General features: G+C 36.2%; 1 protein-coding gene across 1 annotated transcript in view; it reads left to right on the top strand.

Moving 5' to 3' along the window:
• LOC112052649 (tyrosine-protein kinase Dnt-like) overlaps positions 1 to 23,889 on the top strand; it is a 70,850-nt gene that overhangs the window by 12,751 nt on the left and 34,210 nt on the right. Inside the window, exons 3-5 of the mRNA XM_024091821.2 lie at positions 17,563 to 17,690; positions 21,373 to 21,479; positions 23,529 to 23,659. Of these exons, the coding sequence (XP_023947589.1) occupies positions 17,563 to 17,690; positions 21,373 to 21,479; positions 23,529 to 23,659 (366 nt within the window). The remainder of the gene's footprint in view (positions 1 to 17,562; positions 17,691 to 21,372; positions 21,480 to 23,528; positions 23,660 to 23,889) is intronic.

Here is a 23,889-nt window from a genome sequence, read left to right as displayed (position 1 = left end):
GCATTTCTAATATTGGTTAAAATACTAATGTGATTTATTGCATCCACAACATGGAATACCGCTTAGAATTCCGAACGAGCAACCAACAATGCCTCGCAAATGATAACCATTACAACCACAAACCTACATTCATAATCCGCTCACAAATAATTCAAATATAAAATCATGGCGTCGCATTAATCAGGGAAAGGAGATAATGAATCCCAATAGTCCTTCGTTAGCAAAAATGGCGTCAGAGCACAAAATAGCCACTGAAATATATGGATGCGTTTATCGCGCTTATCATTTTTGGAGCGTCCACCTTGCCCATTGGGGGTCGTTTGATTTGACAACACATTATCAATGTGTTTGGTTTTTTTATTCGTATGTACACCAAGCCGCTTTATCTGTAGGTTCTGCTCGCGGCAATACAGTTGTGTTTCTTCATCTTTGTCGCTACACTCTAGATATATTTAATTAAGGCCTTATTGCAGTGGCCACACTTAAAGGACTTAACATTAATGATGTACCGACACTCGAGCTATCACTTAACGTCTAACGCCATTCTTAATGCCGATGAATATTAACGCGTTAAATCGTGGCTACACTAAGGTTTAACGCCTTAATTCACGGCGTTTCCCGTTAGTGTGGCCCCAGCATGACAGAGTGGTCGTGGTCGTCATTTAAGTGTGGTGGCAAGCCTCACTATCCGTCACAATTCCATTCGTGTGAACCATGGAGAGCGGTTCTCACTTGGTCAGTGATTCTCAGTTGTTTGGATGCCTGTATATATTATTTAGCACTGTTTCATTGGTCCAGTGAATAGCATATACAGCTTCAGATCATGAAGTTCTGAGATTGTGTCTTGGATGGGGAATATTTCTATAAGCTTTTCTTTTTTAGAAAGTCTCAGTCTGTAAAAATCCACTGTAGGGCTACTGAACCTATATTCGCTTGGCAAGCACGTTAAGTCACTGTTATTATTGATATTAAAGAGTTAAATAATATTCTTCGCGTAGAAGCAGCATTGTAGTTCTATTCTTAGCCTATAGTAAGCTAATAAATTAGGCTGATAACGATGATGACAATCCAGATAACTGTTAGTAGACTATTAACAATATAAAGCCCTTTTAGCACAAAAATGGCATATATTGGCACTACAATCTCGTTTCATACAAAAACTTACTTAGGTCCGTTTAGCACCAACTCTACAGAAATGTGATTCGCGCAATTTAATTCTAATATTTACGAGTATATACTGATCAACTAAACCATTGTTGAAAAAAACTGCCGATGATTAATTTAAAAGGCGTCAATTTTCAAAGTAAACAATAGTTTTAACGATAAATTTAACGAGCTGCAAAGTGTTTACATTTACACCACGCGTGAGCAATACGTTCACTAACTTGACCCGATGTGTTCCCACTGATGGAAATATTGCTCTGTTTAGTTTTTTACTGTGTATGCACGTGCGAGTTTATTGCTCCAGCAATATTGCTTCTATCATGTCATGCATGATATTTTAGGAAAAAACTGTCATTTTAGAGTCAATAAATAAACTCTATTCCAACTCTAGCTAAGTCTCATATCTCCACAGTTAAGTTAAACTTAACACCGAGAGACACGACCGTTTGAATATTAATTATAGTACCCACTCCTAAAATCGAATACCCAGCTTATTTCTTGTTATGTTTTTATATAATCTTAATCTCGGAAACTCGGAAATTAGTTCGAAGAGCCGATGGCCGTTTGGGTCCCAAGGTGCTGGATGGGAAGACCCCGCACTAGAAAGCGCAGTGTTGGTCAACCCCCCACCAGATGCACTAACGACATTAAGCGAGTCGCAGGTATTCGCTGAATGTGGCTCAGTTGTATCGTGATGTTTGGAAGTCCCTTTAAAAGGCCTATTTCCTGCAGTGGACGTCCATCATATATAACGCTATAGATATATTTTTTTAAGATTGTTTGTATGTTTTGAATATGCTCTGGAACTACTGAACCGATTTGAAAAATTTTTTCACTGTTGGGAAGCTACACTATCCCCGTATTCCTACAGGAACGGCACCTACGCGGGTGAAACCTTGCGAAATCTGCTAGTATAACGATAAATAGGTAAGCTAGTATAACAAGGAGAAATAAATAAATGAGAGAAAATGAGAGGTAAAGTTTCTAATATTGTAGGGGATAATCTCTGGATCTACTGAACCGATTTTGATAATTATTTTTCCACTAAAATTCCAGGATATTTCTTACTGTCATAGGCTATAGTTTGTAATCCCCATATTCTCACGGGAACGGGAACTACGCAGGTGAAACCACGGGGCGTCCGCTATGATAAAAGTTTGTAATGCATAAATTATTTATAGTAGATAATAATTAAACTTTTTGGTCATGGTGGTGGTATTGATAGGTACTAGAGGATTATTCATAATTTTCAATTTCGCACTACTTATTTTAATTATTACCATATTTCAATACCTGCAAACGTGTTATTGTGTGATTTTCCACGAGAGTGGAAATCCGTAGGTGGAAATTTTATCTCGACAAGGGAACATCCGAATCAAATTAATGATGTTTGAATTAAATTTCAATTTCGCATTAATACCTTCTGTTATTTGATTTTATACGTAACGTTTTCCGAATTATCACCCCTATTTACAGGAAGCATGTTGTGATTGATTGCAAGTTTTTTTTTATCTTTTTTTTCATTTCTTTTTCTGTCTTTTTTTAAATTGTATATAAAAATATAATACAAAACACTATTGAAAATTTATAAAAAAATCAACGTGCTAATTATTATTTTATGCGTTCTATGTTATATTCGGTTACGACCACTTGTTGCAAATGAGCCAACTCGCGTGCGAAATCCACTTAACCCTGAAGTAATGTCATTGTTATCCCCAAAGCCGGAATGTTACGTTCTTTTATTAGGAAAAAAAAAAGCGGAAATCCGATGGAATATCAATATCGGGTAATATCTTTGGGATTAATAGTCGACTTTGGCAAATGTCGAGGTCAAAGAGGGAGAGTTTGTTTATTTGCCGATCGTCGGATCGCACTGTGCGGCGGCGCGGAACAAATTTGAGCAAATAAAAGCACGTACATTTGATGTCGTGGAGGCATTTTATTGCTTGATTGAACATATTAATTTATAGATTTATTTATTTTCGACGTAAATATTTATTTTATCTTTAATGGTTTTTTTATTCGCTTGCGCTTGATTGAAAGCACGTTTAGTACGCAATAACGCATCGTTGATTCAGTGCTAATTAACAAATCTGAAACATATGTTACTTACTTTTCTAAAGCACTTAACTAAGAATACTGCAGTGATTTTAGTCAACTAATGTTGGAATTTATATTGGTATGACGTTGACACGTTAAAGCTATGCAGGAGTTTTAATTTTACACACAAAACAATTGTTTGCGGACAACAAAAGCAATTCAGTAACAAATGAAGGTAGTTTATCGACCGAAATTGTGATATTGCGACAATATAATAATTTTTTTGCTTGTTCACAAGATGGCGCATTTGTCGGTAGATCATAATATAGTAGGTAGTCAATAGTCACTAAATTTTTAAAGCGAAATAAATAAGAATATTAATTTAGTATACTGTAATATTATAAGTCAATTATTGATGTTGAAGGTTATCCCGAAGTTGTCAAATCTATGTGCAGGAGTTTTGAATTAATACAAATCACAATAACTGTTCGTTTTATTTCTTAACAGTCAAAGGATCCTTTAACCCTACACACAACGTTCACAAGTGCGTGACTCCACTCAAGGTCATTCTCTGCCATTCTACGGTCTTAATTTGAGTTACAGTTTGATTTGTTTTAAGTTTTCCTGACAAATACTGTGAAACATAACCTTCGACATTGGCTTTCTTATTTTTGTAATCCACTTCTGACTCTGCTAAAAGTAGTCTATTGCATTGTTGTTAGTCAACTAATGTTGGAAAATATTACGAAGTTGACACGTCCAATCTAACTGTACTGAAGTTTTAATTTAATGCACATCACAACTGTTCGCTACTTGCGAGCAATGAAAGCTTTCATAACAATTCAGCAACAAATGTAGTTGCTCGACAGCAATTGTGATATTGCGGCGGTCTCTAATAGTATTTTAGCTCGGTCACAAGATTTGACTAATAGCATGCTAATATCGGTAGATCCAATACTATTTACTATTTTTTTCTACAGCAAAATGAATAGTAATATTAATGGATTGTAAAAAATAGTAGTCCGAGACGGATATGACGTCGTTGGATCTCGTATTGGCTTGTGCCGACGCTAGGTGGTGTGACTTGTCTTACGAAAAGAGTAGAGATTTAGAGAGGGGTAGCGATCGGTTGGCGGCAACGACTTGCGATATACTTACTTTACTTGGAATAGGAGGGGAGAGTGACTTGAGTGGAAAGAGGAGTGTTTGTTAACAGTCATAGGATTTAACTTTAACCGTACACACAATGTTCACAAGTGCGTGACTCCACGTCCAATCTAACTGTACTGAAGTTTTAATTTAATGCACATCACAATGTTCGCTACTTGCGAGCAATGAAAGCTTTCATAACAATTCAGCAACAAATGTAGTTGCTCGACAGCAATTGTGATATTGCGGCGGTCTCTAATAATGTTTTTGCTCGGTCACAAGATTTGACTAATGGCGCACTTGTCGTGAACACTCCGTGGCTCCCACGACTCTTTGTGGAATGTAATTTGTGGTTCCTTGTACACGGCGGGTTTAATTTTAATTTTCATGACACCATTTGTTTCATTTCCAACGGGGTTGGGATTGTGTTGCGAGATTTTCACGTTCGTATCGTTTTGTGTTCGAGTTGGTTGTTTAATTAAGAATAGTAGAGAAAGCTTTGTGTTAACGCGAGTGTGTTCAATCTTCTTGTTAACGTAGTAGCGGTTATCCACGATAGCTTAAGCGTGGGATAAAAATCTGATCTCAGGAAAATAAAACTTGCTTTATTTTGTACTAAGCTTAATCTGCAAATGAAAATATTTCTTGTAATAAAATATCTTCGTATAAAAATATCTTTGAGCTCACTAATGAGGATAGCACGTGTTACGCCTACGTTCACAAAATATAATAAAATTGTGTTATTAAACTGTGAAAGGTTGATCCTAGAGAACATTTTTTTGAATGGGAAATGCTATGAATAAGTCACATTGGAGAGTGCAAAGGCCAGGCTCTCTTGTTATGGTATTCATCATCATCATCATCATCATCATCATCATCATATCAGCCGATGGACGTCCACTGCAGGACATAGGCCTTTTGTAGGGACTTCCAAACATCACGATACTGAGCCGCCTGCATCCAGCGAATCCCTGCGACTCGCTTGATGTCGTCAGTCCACCTGGTGGGGGGTCGGCCAACACTGCGCTTACTAGTGCGGGGTCGCCATTCCAGCACTTTGGGACCCCAACGTCCATCGGCTCTTCGAACTATGTGCCCCGCCCATTGCCACTTCAGCTTCGCAACTCGTTGAGCTATGTCGGTGACTTTGGTTCTTCTGCGGATCTCCTCATTTCTGATTCGATCACGCAGAGATACTCCTAACATAGCTCGTTCCATCGCCCGCTGTGTGACTCTAAGCCTTCTTATGAGGCCCATAGTTAGCGACCAAGTCTCGGAACCATTGGTCATCACTGGCAACACGCACTGTTCGAAGACTTTTCATTTCATCATCATCACCAACACATATTTGGCTTACTGTTGAACAAAAGTCTTTTCTCAAAGTGAGAGGTTTTAGGCTAATAGTCCACCACGCTGGATCAACGTAGAGAATTGAGAAAATACTCATATATGCAGATTTCCTCATGATGTACTTGACCGTTTTGAGACACGTGATATTTAATTCTTTAAAATGAACATAACTGAAAAGTTGGAGGAGCATGGATTTCGGATTCGAACCTACGGGCTACAGCACTTCACTAAGCTATCACGTTTAATATTTACAGTTAAACTATTTATATTATGAGGAATGCCACGCTGCTTGACGGGATAGATAAAAAAATGCTTAATTGTTGTGTATGTGTATTAATGAAATAGAAACCTAACCAACTAACCGTAGAAATAGAATAGAGAAACACCAAGAACACATGAAAAATATTAACAAATTTCAAAATGTTAATAATTGGCAAATATACCTACCCTATACCCTACCGGCAAAGACGTACCGGTAAGCGATTTAGCGTTCCGGTACGATGTCGTGTAGAAACCAAAAAGGGGTGTGGATTTTCATCCTCCTCCTAACAAGTTAGCCCGCTTCCATCTTAGACTGTATCATCACTTACCATCAGGTGAGATTGTAGTCAAGGGCTAACTTGTAAAGAATAAAAAAAAAATATATAAACACAAAAGCGAAGAAAAATTACGCTGCGAAGCTAAAATTGGCTCGTGTTCGTATGCACATACAAAACACCTTCATCAGCATATTAAAAGAGAATCTAATTACTTAACAAAATTAAGCCGCCAACGCCGTCGCCTCGACGTCGTGGAAAGCGTTGAGTCATTTAAGAAATTAAAAGAAAGCATAATACACGCGTTATGAATAATCCATGGAATTTCACGGCGGTGAAACCTCCGAACACCTTTAGCTGGTTTCATTATAATTACCCTTTGTAATTGTAATTAAACCTAACGTGCCGTGACATAGTATTACAGAGTTAAATCCTTTCAACGCCGATGCTTAAGTTATGCCTTTCTTTAATAATGAAAAATCTATATTTACCAAAATAAATATCTATTAATAGTTTTGCTATTAACAGATATTTATTTTGGTCACGTGGTTTCACCTGCTTAGTTCCTCTTGCCGTAGATGTCGTAGAAATATAGTCATAAAATATAGCCTATTATATTAATTAGGGATAAAGTAGGAATCTAATGGTGAAAAAAGTTTTCTAATTGGTCCAGTAGTTTTAGAGTCTATTCGATGCAAACAAACAGAGAATCAAATCTTTCCTATTCAAAATATTCGTTGTTAAAAATAACGACCAGAACTGGAGGCAGGGAAAAGTAACTCCATATACAACTCCAATACAACTCCAGGCTGCGAATAGGAATTTCTCGGAGAAACAAAAGGCCAATATTTCATACCTAAACTCGGAGCTCAATTTCAGGATCGTGATCAAGATAATATAAATTATAGCAATTAAAAACAAAAAAAGCACTACAGCATTTATTTCTACGCGGAAATTACAATCAATTTCCGGGGACGCGAACTTCAAAAGGACGTTAATTTTAATAAAAACCGTCCTAACGATGGAAAAAGTTTACAAAAGGCTTTCTCCGGAAGAGGCGATGATTTGAAACAAGTAAAAGATGTTCAAAGTGGGACAACATGATGGGTTTAATCGAAATAATTATCGCAAAAAATGTAGTAAAAATATATTTAGTTAAAAAAAATATTTTTCATTACAAATTATAAAGTTAAATAACGAGTACTTACAGGTATATAGTAAATAATTAAATTCATATTTTGCTGTTGGTAATAACATTAAAAATTTCCAAATTCTCAAAATAATTTCATTGAAATCACCAAAGTATAAAATCTACTAAAATAGTTGTGTCACTTGTTGGTACTTCCCTTAATTCTAATAAACATTTTCTTCACAAAATACAATAAATTATGATTCAAAGATTATGATCATTACCAACATAAAAGATAAAATTACACCCACATTTCTAAGCGTACTTCATCAAAATGTCAAAAATATAAAATGCCTAGCCACAGAATTTATGGGGTCTACCGAACTCCGTTATCGTAACTATAAATTTCAATTTGCTTTGGGCCTCATTTTCGGAGATAAATCCTTTAGTTTGCTCCGCCTTGCGCGTTGCCTTCCGAATTGTAATTGAAAATTATTGGCGTACAACACTTCCTAAGGATAATCTGAAGTTGGTTTCTTATTAAATAATAAATAATACGAATAATTCTTCAAAAATGTTGTATACATAAGGGTGTGTTTACATTTATCACCGACTAGCTGACGCCGTGCGGTTTCACCCGCGTGGTTCTCGTTTCCGTAAGAGTACGGGAATAATATATAGCCTATAGCCTTCCTCGATAAATGGGCTATCTAACACTGAAAGAATTTTTCAAATCGGACCAGTAGTTCTTGAGATTAGCGCGTTCAATCAAACATCAAACAAACAAAGTTTTCAGCTTAATATAGTAGTATAGAGTATGGATATAGATTGTATAAATGTACAGTAATTTCCAGCCGTAAAGACAAACATTATTTTAATGTCCATACTTTTGTATGTAAATTTTAATTTTAATTGTTAAGTAGATATGCTCTAATTTCATCTGATCATTAATCAATCAAAACTGCTGTTTGTTCATTATTTAGTTATAAAAATTCGAAAAAAGTTCGTGTTAGAAATTCTGTTCATAGTTATTAATACTTATGAAAAATGCTGAAATATTCGTGTCAGTTTAAAGAAATTCATCGTACATCTAGCTAAGGTCTTTCTCCCCAAATTCAGCTATTTTAAATAAATCATATATTAATATCTAAATCGTTACTTTCGTTAGGCTACGACATCATAATAGAGACACTAATGGTATATATACAATATGTCGTATATATTGACTACAATCTCATCTGATGGTAAGTGATGATGTAATCTAAGATGGAAGCGGGCTAACTTGTTAGGAGGAGAATGAAAATCCACACTCCTTTCGGTTTCTACGCGACATCGTACCGGAACGCTAAATCGCTTGGCGGTACGTCTTTGTCGGTAGGGTGGTAACTAGCCACGACGAACGAACACGAACACAACAACACGAAGCCTCCCACCAGCTAGACCTGGACCAATTAAGAAAACCTCAATCGGCCCAGCCGGGGATCGAACCCAGAACCTCCGTCATTAAATCCACCGCGCATACCACTGCGCCACGGAGGCCGTCAAAAATTATACAGTGTAACGAAAAATATATCGTAACATAAAACTACAAAAACCATTCAAACGAACTCTTGTTTCACGGATACAGTTAAAATTTCTAATATTTGCATACAAAATTTTCCAGCTTTTGTCACGTCCACCGAAACGAACTAGATAAACTCCGGCATGGTAAATTCAAACGCCCGTAAGCATTCGCTCGCGTGTATTTAACAAAGAACGAAACAATAAATACACGGTTATCGCCATTTTAATAAATGCCCCTGAAACTTTGCCGAATAAATACACTAGCAAGGCAATACTGGCTTATCTTTGAATTACGGTATGCTAAGATACCGTTGTATATGATGTCTGGGATGGCTTTTGTGGAGGGCTAATATTTAGACCTTGTTTATTTGAGACGTGATTTTGGGCCGTGACTATTTGAAATCTGATTTTATCCTCAACTTAGCTGCACTGAAAGTGTACACTTTCCTTTATTTGTTTAAATGTTAGAAGTAAGCTAGTGATAAAGCTACTTGTCTTTGTCAGTTTTATACTTGTAGATATTGAAACAAAAGTTTGACAGTCTTTTAAATTTTTTTGTTAATTATAACATACGCAACGAAACATTGAAAGATCTACGAGTATCTCCCCCATTGCATTTATTGTGGAACCTATTCTCAACACTGTATTTCCAATTAATTGTAATTTATCGGATATATTGGGCATATTCTTTTAAAAAATAATTTTAAAAGATCGCTTTGTTTACAAGTTGTATACTGTTGTCTATTTAAACGAGTATAAAAATCAATGCCACTTTTCGTTGTAATTTTAAAACTCAAAAACTGGCTCACCTATACAAACCAGATGTTTTAGTCGTTGTTCGGACTATTTAGTAGACGGTTTATGTGTATTTTGCACAAAATAGGTTGAGCGGCTCTGCGCTTATCACATTTTTTGTTGCAAATGAATTCAGGAGAATGGATAGGTGTAGGGTGGGAGTAGGGGTAGGGTAGCCGTAGGGTAGCGATAGGATTAGGGTAGTGACGGTTTATGTGAAGTTTACACAAAATCGGTCGAGCGGTTCTTCACTTATCACATTTTTTGTTACAAATGAATTCAGGAGTAGGGTAGAGTAGGGGTAGAGTAGGGGTAGGGTAGGAGTAGGAGTTGGGTAGTGTAGGGGTAGGGATAGGGAAGAAGTGCACATAAGCGAAGCTTGACCGGTACCGCTAGTTTTTATATAATATAGGAGTAAAAAAAATTGAGACATCAATGTGTGTAACGATAAATTACCTCATAGTTTAGTCAAATGCGTGTAATTGGGTAGCTAATTATAACTTTAAATCCGTAGACAAGTTAATAACGTAAACGGACTCTATTACTGCATTGACTATTAAAGCTCAGTAAAATGACCCAAATTACAGGCTCACTGTAACCACATTGTCAGTAATTACGTGTAATGGCTCATTACACTGAAACCGGAGTGCGTGTCGCTAGCTGTTAAAGTGTATTATGGACACTTTGCTCTTCACGGCTCCTGAAATCCGCTCCTTTTAGACTTCTATTACCAATTATTATTAGCGTATGAAAACACCCAATTAACTTAAAAAGCAAATCTTAAGGAAATACTAAATTTTCATTCAAATCGTCTAGCTTGTTTTCAAGTTACATTAAATTTTAATATTATACAGGGAATTTAAATGTATCCTTAAAATAAGTTTGGCTTGAACATTATATAAGGATGCGATATCGGGGTCACAATTTAAGATCTACTTACAAAAGAAATATTTTTACTCCGAAAATATTCATTGAAGACTAAATGTTCCTTAGACATTTTTTTTTTCGTGCCTATAGTTATGGGAAATACTCCCTAGCACCCTGGATAATAAATAGAATATATTTGTTTAATACACTTTACAGTTACAGAATAATTAATTCTAAAAATAATTACGTATATCCAGGTCTTCAAAGTCACTAAGACAAAAAAAAAAACTAACAAAAAAAACATAGCCTTGTGAACCCAGCCTTACTGTAACATTTGAAAAAAATAAATAGAACCTCCTAACAGTTTATATTATCCTAGTACTTTATACCATTGTTGTTAATGTGTAAATCCTCCTATATTATCTATTGCCCTGGTACTTCAATTGACGTATTTCCGTTACGTCGTGACGATTTCTACCGGTTTTACTGTAAGCCACATAAAAAACCTTTGTACCAAATTAACAGAATATTATAATAAAATATCTAATCTGTAAAATACTACAGAGGTCACTGAACTGCTAATAATAATTCGTTTCAGTAAATGCAAAAACCGGAAGTGTTTTTTTCATTATATAGGCCATTAAATGAAAATCGCGGTGCGTGTCACTTGTTTGCCCACTGTTTGAATTATTATACGTGACATAACTCACGGTAACGAAAGCTAACATGACTCGATAACGTAAAGCCATGGCTAACGAGCAAATATGCTAGTGTAAATGTGTGAAAAAAACAAAATATGAATTAGAACTAGTTGTAGACCAAACCAGCGATTTGACGCGCGACTAAAAGTTTGATGTAGGACGCATTAGCACAAAGCAACAGCTATTATTACAGCAATAGTTATTATTTCTGAACATGATCCTAATGACGTTATTGAGTTTGATTGTAAAAAATATTTTGGAAAAAAAAATACGTAAAAATATATTTTTTGTTAAAAGTCGAGTTCAAATATAGCTTTGGACTGATCTAATCTAAAATCAAATATTACCTATTTATTATAACGAGGTAATATTTGGATTCTCCGACCCCGTGCCCCGTACCTATTCCAACGAGAATAGGAACTAGGCGAATAAAACTACGGAACGTCTGCTACCATTTGATAAAACTAATGACACCATTGGTAAAAAAGCCATCACCCTTTAAACACCGACGGTAATAATTATGACAAAATTTTGCATCTGGTAATTTAAATTTAGTGTCTAAAACTCCCAAAACTATTTTCGTTTCCTTGAAAATTTCGATAAAAATTTCCATATTTTTCTTTCCCTCTGACAGGTACTGATAATTTTCCACGTTCATGATAATCGTTGTATAAAGGCAAGGTGAACACGTAACAAACTCCCAGTCGCATTAATAATAATGTTACATAAGAGTACTCCATCGAGCGACAAAACGTTAGTGTGTTTTTGTCCTTACACTACCAACATGCACAGCAAAGAGGGCGCGTTTTCCGTATAACCCCGTAGTAATAGTACTAAGGGGGATCTCATTAACAAGTTCCTAGATTGAATCTTGTAACGAGGTGCATATTCGCGCGCTCGCAACAAAGGAATCGCCGCGGGGATGCTCATCTGTTCGTTAGTATACGTTCCCATATAATTAGAGCGTGATTGTTTCAAAGGATACCGTGTACTGTTTTTGTTGAGTGTCTCGTGAGATTTATTAAGATGTTTTACTACTTATCGTTGAACACGTCTAAAACTCACGTCACGTTGGTGTAAGCTCGACTAGTTTCGAAACCATAAGGGGCCCTTAATCATGAGCTGGTTCCTGCAACACAGCGTTAGATCTGTCTTGTGACCTAATTAATAAAAGAATAACACTCATGATAGTTTAAATTTCTAAGATATTCAATTATGAAATACGGACCTAATAATGGACATCTCGTGGTTTAACTTGAGTAGTTATCGTACCTGATGTATGCGGCCATAAAATAAGGCCTATGTTACTCGCGGATAATATTGTTTTCCATTAGTTTAAGATTTTTTTTAATTAAATAATGAGAGCCGTCATAGCCCAATTGATATGACCACTGCCTCCGTTACCGGAGAGTGTGGTATCGAATCCGGTCCGGGGCATGTACCTGCAACTTTTCAGTTGTGTGCATTTAAAGAAATTAAATATCAAGTGTTTTAAACAGTGAAGGAAAAAAAAAACATCGTGAGTAAACTTGCATACGAGAGAATTTTCTTAATTCTCTGCGTGTGTGAAGTCTGCCAATCCGCATTGGCCCAGCGTGGTGGACTATTGGCCTAACCCCTCTCATTCTGAGAGGAGACTAGAGTTTAGCAGTGAGCCGAATAAGGGTTGATAACGACGAAAATAAAATAATGAGATAAACCTATTAATTGACTAGCAAACGTAAATGAGAAATCATTATTTATTATTATTTTAACAAGATTTTTATTTATTTGTTGTTATTGAAAGAGAATTAAATTAATGTCCAATTTGATTTGATTAAAATTATAATCTAAAAAAATAAGTAATTGATTGAGAAAAATTAATTTGATTTTTATGCTGTATGGAACATTGTGTGTTAGCGCATTGTAGTTTCTTGAAGTGGACGAATAGTGGGTAAACTTGTTATGAGGAGGACCCACACCCCTTTCAGTTTCTACACAACATCATACCGGAACGATAATCACTTGGCGGTACCGTTTTGTAGGTAGGGTTGGGTATAAATAGTTGATCTAGTAAATAAGAAACCTAAATCTAGGAAAAAATAAACAATACTCGGACTACTCTGACTACGACTTTTAAAATTTACTCATTGCTTAAATCGTGCACCATTCCAATTATTTATATTTTGTACCTACACTTACACTACGTTATAACAAAACCCTTTTTTTTTTAATTTCTGCATAAAAACAATTAAAGGAAATTACAATTTTCTTATGGTACTTAGGCAAGGAATGTTAACGGTCTTTCTTGAGACCTCGAGAGGTTACTTTTTCTCTCGAGCTTTCCGAGCTTGCTGAGTGTTTAAAAGTATTACATTTTCCTTTATGTATTAAGTCATTATACTGAAAATTTTCGAGGTATTATTTTTATTAAATAATAAAATTAATATTATTTATTACTAGTCTTTTATTATTAATACTATTTATTTTTGTCAGCGTTTTGTTTTTATTCTTTACAAGTTAGCCCTAGCCTTAGCACTACAATCACCTGATGGTAAGTGATGATGTAATCTAAGATGGAAGCGGGCTAACTTGTTAGGAGGAGGATGAAAATCTACACTCCTTTCGGTTTCTACACGACATTGTACCGTAACGCTAAATCGCTTGGCGGTACGTCTTTGTCGGTAGGGTGGAAAATTGTAAGGATTTATATCTCTCATTTATTTATTACTTCTTTTTTTTTAAATTTTCAACAATATAAGTATAAAATACAAAACATTATTAAAAATTTATAAAAAAAAAATTCACCCTCCCGCTGCGGGACATTTGAGTGTCCAAGCAACCGGTGGTCAGGGCTCCAGAGTGAGGAACCTCCTCACAAGAATCACTGCCTTTTGTATCCGACTCTTGATCCAACAGTTAAGCGAAAGCTTCTTAAGGTGTTGGTCGAAGCTTTTCGCTATAAGACCATTGACTGAAACAACTATCGGAACAATAATAGTTGACTCAACATTCCACATGGCGGTAATCTCGTGAGCAAGGTCCAAGTATTTTGATACTTTTTTAAGGATTTTATTATTACTAGCGGACTTCCGCGACATCGCCCGCGTGAAAATCGGTGTATCTAAACTGTCAACCTCTTTTTTTTACCTTCTTTTTTATTTTCTCGACAAAAGTATCCTATGACCTTCTTTGTAGTATGAACTCAAATCATGCCAAGTTTCACTTGTATTCATTCAGTAGTTTGGCGTTATACACGGTCGACAAAAAGACAGACACACAAAGTAATATTTTCAACATATCTTCAATATAGGTACAAAATTGGATATGTTACAATTTTACTATAACTACAAACTCGTATAATCATTCCTCATAATTGACTCTTCTGCGTTGCATAAAGTCTTATAATATTAGCTAATAGACGGATGGTGGGTGTAAGCTCCATATCCTCTATACTATAAGGAGGGAGATCTGGCTCTGTAGTAGGTAGTAAGTACAACAAACTCAGCCAGGTTTATCCTTTTTTAGTTTATCACCATTTAACAATAGGTATATAAGTAGCCTGTCATGTAATATTGTTTCATTTTCAAGCAATCATTAACACCACAATACGACTTTTCTATAAGCTTACGTTTAATAAAAACTTTGAACTTATTGGGAGACATGCCAGTGGTTATATGTGGCAGTTAATTATAAAAACGTCTGCAATTGCCCATAAAAGAATTACTAATTTTTTGTAACCTAGTGTGGCGTGCAACAATTTTATTTATAAAATATCGTTGGATAAAACACGATTAATTACTGTAGAAGGAACTAAATCGATTATAAAGCTCCATCCCCTATAAACAGATGCGTAGTCTATAGTAAACAGATAAACAGCGACGCACTCAAAGTGGCTACAGGGATGTCTAGGGTGTCCGACGACTATATTGTCTGAAAGTATAAGGGAGAATGGGGTGCGTGATGTGTAGGGTTGTCAAGCATACTGCAACTTTTTCATTTAATATTTTCTGTAAAATGTTATATGTTATATAGTATTTATTATAGTTGACTGAACAGTTGACTGAATTATATAGCAGATGACTTATAATAAATAAGGTAAGCTTTTATGTTAAGGTCAGAATATATTGTAGTTTTATTTATTTATAATTAATTTAATTAGAAAGCACTTAGCAAATTAAAAATTATAACTCTGACCTTCGCTAGGTTCAATATCAATTCATTTATTTCAAGTATACTTCACAAGCACTATCTGTATGTAACTACCATACGGCATTTGACGGTCTCCATGGCGCAGTGCAATGTGCAGTTGACTTACAAGACGGAGGTCCTGGGTTCGATCCCCAGCTGGACCACTGAGGTTTCTTAATTGGTCCAGGTCTGGCTGGTGGGAGGCTTTGGCCGTGGCTAGTTACCACCCTACCGACAAAGACGTACCGCCAAGCGATTTAGCGTTCCGGTTACACGTCGTGTAGAAACCGAAATGGGTGTGGATTTCATCCTCCTCCTAACAAGTTAGCCCCATTCCATCTTAGATTGCATCACCACTTACCATCAGGTGAGATTGTAGTCAAGGGCTAACTTGTAGGTTCAGAAAGAATATTCTATTTATAATTATGTTTTACAAATTACCTACTATCATTTCTTATAAAGATAACACAGCTGATCTAATGCATCTAATCATCTTTTTTAAAAATATATTTAACCTTTAACAAATTGATTTCCCTCAAGTTGACAACCCTAATAGGTATATGTGCATGTTCAAAGTAGGGGTAGTGATTCATCAATTGTGCAAAGTGGCACTTCATATTCAGTCCGTTTGACAGTCGCGTCCGCTTTGCCGCCTCCAAATGAACGCTGATTGGATGATCCACCATTTTCATTTTTAACTTTTTTTTTTTATCCTAGCGATTTTAATACTCCGAGCTAATATTTCCACGAGCGCTCTTGAAATGGATACTCCACACGAGCATTTTGTTTGTGTTTAAAATATGATTTTTTTTTGGTTGACATTGAAAAAATTGCAAAAGAAAATGTATTTTTTTTGCCTAATTTTCGTAACATATTTTGATGATTTACGTAATAATTGTCTTTTTTAATATAACGTTGCCTTTGCTAAGCCCAAAATTATTTTTAACTGTGTTTATGTGCAAAAAGACAGTTATTATATTCCACTAGTATTGCCACCATTCCACGTGGACATGACTTGTTAGGATTATAAGGATAAATTAGCTTAAGTTCCTTATTATATTTTTAAATAACAAAAAAAAAAATAGGTACGTACTACAATAGAAGAAAAGAGAGGGTAGATAGATTCAAACTCCACACGATAGTCACCGCACTATACTCCTAAAAATCGACACAACAGACCTACGTTGACCATCTCTCCAAAAATAGTGGTCTACCCTCTCTAAAACGACTCACGTAGCAATTTTATTGGGCATTTTTGCCCAAAGTACGAAAATCGTTCGGCCGGCACTCTTTTCTTTTTTGACTGAGCAAATGGAGTTAGTTGGATAATTTGACGCGCTACGCCCACGGGAATTGAACCAGCATCTGGGGAGATGAGCCATCTGTACGAGTGCATTCATTCATCTTTAGGTTAAAATTGCATACAATTTGCTTGACAACTTTCAACTCTATAACTATTACATTAAGAAAGTTTGCTCTGTTAAGTATTTCGTCCATCACTGAAATTAGAATAATGCAATTTTCGTAGAGAATGCATTTGAAATATTCATGTGTTTCTTAACAAAATAATGTAGAAAAATAGCGGAGGGTTGAGTATTCCATTACTATAAACTATACGCTTCATTGTTAATATCATCAACAATTCTTTAGTCTGTATACAGTATCAAAACCTTATCTATTGTATTTGAGCATAACCATGGTTAGATTTTCGTTCATTTTGAGTATTTTTTGTAGAGTTTCATTATTTTCAGTGAAGTTCTGTAATGTGGCACGTTGGCTAAACTATATAACTTTTTTCAAAGAAACCTCATTTTCGAGAGAAGGTTCTGATCTACTTACGTGAATGATGCGTCATAATGAAGAATCATCATCATCATATCATCATCCGATGAAGTCCATTACTGAACTTTTCTGAAAAATTCTACTCATCTTATTCATCATCATCATAATAATGAGAACACGAACATAAACTGCTGACCAATAAGCCGTTTGTAGGGATATCCACCACGGTGACTCCGTAGAACACAGTAGTAGTAGCATACAGTTCTGTTAGTACCTATTGAAATGTATAGTAACATTCAGTTTTTCATTGTTGCAGGCTTGGACGCGGAACTGTACTACGTGCGCGAGGGCGTGGTGAACACCTACGCCACCGGCTTCATAGTGCCCGTGCCCGCGCACATTGCCGACCTGGAGTTCATGTGGCAGGCACTTGGCAGACGACCGGTAACTTTGCATTCATATAATGCTTGCCACTCACCATCCAATAAGTCCACGTGCCTAAGCACTAACGGCTTCCGATAAAACTGATCGTGTGTTGGTCTCAATCTGCATGATGTCATGCAATAGTCTTTTTTAATCTCGCACTAGCGGACACCCGCGACTTCGTACGCCTAAAATACTGTTTTTTACAAATCTCGCGGAAACCATATATTTTTTGGGGATAAAAAGTAGCCTATATGTTGCTCCATAACCTTCTCTATCTTCCAGTGAAAGTCCCATCAAAATCGGTTTAGACGCTCCAGAGATTAGCCCAAACAAACAGAAAGATAGACAAAAATTTTATAAAAGCTTGGTTATGTTTCAAGTATCGTGTCAATAGTTATCTAAGCACTTGAAAAAACCGTTATTCTGAAATCTTCAATTTTTGAAAATAAGGGCCTCTCATTTAGAGAATTTCTTCTTCTATAAAAATCTTATTTTAAACTAGCGGACGCCTGCCTCTTCTCCCGCTTGGAATTGTAATGGGATGAAAAGTAGCCTATGTGTTATGCAGAGTAAAATCTATTAAAAATTTTCAGCCAGATCGCTTCAGTAAACACTGCACAAAGGAGGATCAAACATACACACTTACACACAAACTTTCGCATTTATATATTAGTGTGATGTGATATTAAAACAATGTGTAGAAAACATAAAAGGTGTCAAAAAACCAACAACAGTAAATAAAAAGGAAGTTTTAAAAATATTCTATTTGAATTGTAAGAAAAGTTCATTGTGAACAAAGACCAAAATGTATTTCACTGTTCTTTACTTATTTAATGTTAAATATCCGCGTCTATAGCATTGAATTAGTGTTCCATTCAGCGACTACTGTTTCAAATAGCAACTTTAATTGTTCCGATGTTGTTTCCGCACTTTCCAATTTGGCTTTAAAGCGATTTATTTTACATAACAAAAGGCCAGATTAAGTCGACGTTTTTCAATGAAATTCTGAAGCGTATTCTGTTCGCACTGTGTTTATTGTGCTATTTGTTTGATAGATTGTTTAAGTAACGCATTTAAGATACGATTGTTGTTTGTAATTACGTAGCAAAATGATCGTTAACATACAATAATATTTGTTTACGTGTGTACGTTATAGTTGGAGCATGTTTAGATAGAAAATGTTGTAGTTAAACAGACATTACCATGCTATGTTTCAACTGTTTCAAAAAAGAGCAACTGTTGAGTTTCTTGCCGGTTTCTTCTCAGCAGAACCTGCCTTCCAAACCGGTGGTAGAATCTTTACAAATAGTCAACTGACGTGTCAAAAGTGCTTGTAAACTGAGCCTACTCGAAATAAATGATTTTTGATTTGATTTGATTTGATTCACAGTTTGTAGTGAGTAAATAGAAATGGACACCAGTACAAAAGAAGCCGTACTATCTCAATGGTTAAAAGGTACTAAAACTGGAGTATCTGGGTTCACTCTACGAACTATCTAATCCAATAATAATCAATGCAATCCACATACCATTATTGTAGGTACCTACTTATTATCATAACAGGCTGCATTTCCAAAAACATGGTTAATATAGGCAGGTACTTTTAAAAAGGAAAGGTGGAGGACACTGGATTGACCAAGAGAAAACCGCTTTCCGTTACTTTCTGTGTGTGCTAGGAGAGCCACACTTCGGGAGGAATGGCAACGGATAGTGAGGCTTGCCACCACATCCAAATGACGACCACGACCACTCGGACAAGAGTGTATCGACAAAGAAGAAGAAATAAAAAAATAATTACACAGAACACATAGTAGTTGTAGAGCTAAGTAAGACATCCGGGAAAGTACCTACAAGCGCCATGTTTATTTCTGCTACTAAGCTGCTTTGCTGTCTTGGTACACAGAAGGGCATGGTAGTTGGTATCCTACTAATATTATAAACGCGAAAGTGTGTATGTATGTATGTTTGGATGTTTGTTACTCATTAACGTCGCAGCTACTAAACCGATAAGGCTGAAATTTAAAATGAAGATAGAAAATACCCTGATGAATATATATTATACCCTGGAAAAACAGAACAAAAAGAAATACCCTGGATTAGCACATAGCCTACTTTTTATCTCGAAAAAGTCCACGGTATTTGCGAGATTAAGAAAATGATGGTATGAATGTTTGTTACTCTTTCACTTCACGACGACTGAACCAAATTAGCTGAAATTAGGAATTGAGATAGATTATAGCCTGGAATAACACATAGGCTACTTTGTATCCCAGAAACGTTAAATTACGTGTGTATACTTAAATTTCACAGTTAATAGGTAATAAGGCAACCTGTGAAGTTGACAGGCGCAGTGCATTGTTGGGCAAATTCCTTGCATGTTAGTTTTATCTAACACTTTTTCTTCCGTACTTTAACTCTAAAAACAAATCACGTTTCCCACAAGAGACGACGTACATTAAAATTAACTTTTAAAGCAGTAACAAAAGGACTTCGTTCCAATGAAAATTCCCGTTACGTCTATATTATTTCGCAGCTAAATGCTTGGGGACTCACGTAGGGGATTATTCACTGCGTCACTTGTAATTCTGCGCGCTGAGCTGTACGTGATGGGTAATCTAGACTCGCCATATTGCTGCTATATATTCCCTTTTACTAATAAACCTTGCATAGTGTATGTTTGCACAATTGTTTGTCTTCTTCTTTATAATAGCGATTGTTGGAAGACGGAGAAAATCGTGGGGTATCTATTCACCCGTTTATAATACCGGATACTACCGATAAATGAAGACAAAATATACAACCATGTTGTAATTGCGACGTGTATTACTACATCATCAACTTTTGTTTTTAACCGACTTCAAAAAAGGTTTTTTAATGTTTGTTTCCTCATAACTTCGTCATTTCTTAACCAATTTTGAAAATTCTTTTTTGGGTTTTGCTCTTCAAGAATCGATTTTTCATATATAGTCCCCGGTATGAAATAAATATGGACAGAAAAATTCGATGAACGAATGACAGAGTTACGTTTTTGTGTGCAACCAATTCTGCGCACCTTTCAGGCGTAAATATTGAGACGTAAGTGTATGCTGCGGAGAGACTTGCACCTGTTTAGACAGTCGATAAAGAGTAAACTCCATTCGTGCGTCGGAGCTGACACACTCTTGATTTTTTTGTTAGAAAGAGTATACTTCCAGATTAGTCAAATTTAATTTTCGTGAAAATCGGTTCAGTAATTTTGTGTTAAAATAAAAATAACTATATTGCCCGTAGTGTGGCGCTTTCGTTACTTATGCATACACACTATAAACAGAAAAATAAAATCTTTTTGACAAAAACCTTCAACCAACTTCAAATCACAAAAATAAACGATAGAACGAAAAATAACATCATTACCTTCTGATCACTTTGAAGGCGGTGCCAACACAGTGATGCATTAACTCAAGCCGTTTAAATCATGAAGTCTTATGTTAGCCATTGAAGATCAATTAATCTCACATGCCTGCAGCGGTAACGGCTTGACAGCCTATAAAACTTGATCGTGTGTAGGTCGCGATGTGTATGACATCATGCCGATGAGTCCATAAAAATCTTGGAAAAAAATGATTCCTCTTCTAACATGCCATATTATTGCACAGCTAAACGAATCTCTTGTGACGGCGGCCATGCGTTATTCATACAAGCTGTTTGTAATTCCGCACAGTTGCCGTACGTGATGGGTATAGACTACGAGAGCCGGGGCGCCATGCTGCCGCCGCAAGTCAATATCTCCGAGCGGGGCTACGTGCCTACGACACTACAGACCTTTAGGTAAGTTGTGCTCGTTCAAGGTCGAGCTTTTCCCCCGAAATCGATATCTAAACACGTAAAGGATGGGTTCTAAACACGTGAGCAAACAATGTTCCTCACGTTGCTGCGATTTTGCCCTGTCTGTCCGGGCTCACATGCTCCTCACTCACGCAAATATTCGCGTCGCCCTAACTAGACCTTTGACTCGCGCTGAAAACCGACAAAATAGCCGGCATTGAGCAGGGTTAGTGGCATGATTATGCGGCAGGATGAGTAAATTGGCCACACGATGTCTCTGACTTCCTCCTCGTGCAGTTCCTACTCGTGCAGTTTGTGGCGTTAACTAAGTTCTAGTAATGATGCCATGCTGCCACCGCAAGTCAACATCTCGTAGCCCTGCTATGTGCCTACGACACTGCAGACCTTTAGGTAATTTGCGCTCGTTCAAGGTCGCGCTTTTCTCCCAAAAATCGATAACTTCATAACACGTAAAGGATGTGTTGGACTTTAAACAGTCAACATAGTAACTATTTTCCTGTTCTATGAATCGTAAGAGTGAGTTATTCTTAATCTGACATCTTCTTTATATTATGTTAATGGTTATTCCTGGAATAATAGCTCTAATGTTTATGCTTAGTAGGTACATAATATCTTATAGAAATTAAAAAAGGATTAGATGAAAAAAGTTTAGATAAGTAATACGATTTTTGTGTTTGGAAGTCCATGCAAGACCCTACGTTCAGCAGTGGATGTCTATCGGCCGATAATGTTTTGATGATGATAAATATTATTTTTAAAAATTCCCCGATGGCGTGGATCACCTATGACTCATTGGAAGTCGTAAAAGTGATGAAAAAGACTACGATCTTGAAAATTTCTACCACAGTCAGCACAACTGTAAGCCTACGTGTATGATCTTACACCCAAGATTTTCCTAAGTTTACATATTTTATTTATGCTATGAGTCATGCGTGATTCATTGGCTTTTATACAACAGACAGTAAAATAGAGCATGAAGGTTATTCTTGGTCAACATCTCCGAGCGTGGCTTTGTATCTCGCCCCCAATAGACATAGATAAGTAATAGTAGGGGAGCCCGGGATGTAAAATTTGCAGTTACTGAAGCATCATGGGCATCGATTAGATTTGGTAGATTAGATGATAGGAAATATAAATGCTTAAATACTTTTTTTCACTTTCAGCGGTGGGAAAAAAACTGAAAACTTTAAAGACAATTTTAATTACTTCGGCTTACTGGAATTATCATAAAATATTAGCGATTATTTTCAAGATCATGCATCTCGGAAATACCTTTATGGGTTTTGTTTTATACGGTCAACTCGTTAGATTTTCAAAATGTACACCTTTTAGCTATCAACTAAACCACTTTATCCTTAGCTGACGTGCTAGATGAATATTTTTGAAGTCACTTTATTTTTTTGGTTGCCTTAACGTACCCACCACTATTAAGAGCTCATACTTGGTGGAGGTACTCAACAACGTACTAAGTTCAAGGCTAAGTTTTAGCATCGAAATCGATACTGTTTATAACCATTTAGGTATTATCCCATGTCATGGGTACATTATGTGACTCTGTAAATCATATGAGTTCTGGAAATCGAACATGATTATGTTTACTTAGATGAGTATAAACAGGACAGGGAAAATGTTTCAATGTAGACTTGTAGAGCAGATTAGTGAAATGTGCGTTGAGAGTTTTTTTATCAAATCAGATAATCTGAGTCATAGCACAGATTCGTCAGATTTTTGTGTAGTTAAGTGTAAAACTAAGTATTTTTTGTTGGAATGATGCACAAAACGGAACGCACGGAAAGCGCAGTGTTGGTCGACACTCGACGAGGTGGATTAATGACATCAAGTTAGTCATAGGGTGTCGCTGGATGAAGGTAGGATGTAGCTCAGAATCGTGGCGTTTGGAAGTACCGACAAAAGGCATATTCCTTGCGGTGGACGTCCATCGCCTGATGTGATGTTGAAGATTCTTCTAAAAGACTAAAATATTTTTATAATTATGTATAGAATGTATTTTATATACATTTGTTTTTTTAGGGTTCGATTACCGTGCACGGGAGCAAGGAGCGCGGAGATCTTGGTGACGATGCAGTTAAACATTTCAGCGCCAGACCGGATGCATAAGGATGTGCGGTTGACTTTTAAAAGGAACAAAATATGTTTGAAAGGTGAGTTTCGTTAATATCATTCGCAAATTCGATGTTTTAACCAGGAAGTTCGAACTTCACTGAATAATGTTTAACGGATGTTAATTATATTTAATCAAATAAAATCTATACTAATATTATAAAGCTGAAGAGTTTGTTTGTTTGTTTGATTGAACGCGCTAATCTCAGGAACTACTGGTCCGATTTGAAAAATTCTTTCAGTGTTATATAGCCCATTTATCGAGGAAGGC

The sequence above is a fragment of the Bicyclus anynana genome, chromosome 1, assembly GCF_947172395.1.
Source record: "Bicyclus anynana chromosome 1, ilBicAnyn1.1, whole genome shotgun sequence".
Classification (NCBI taxonomy): Eukaryota; Metazoa; Arthropoda; class Insecta; order Lepidoptera; family Nymphalidae; genus Bicyclus; species Bicyclus anynana.
The sequence above is the reverse complement of the archived record's forward strand: the minus strand, read 5'-3'. Positions and strand labels throughout refer to the sequence as shown.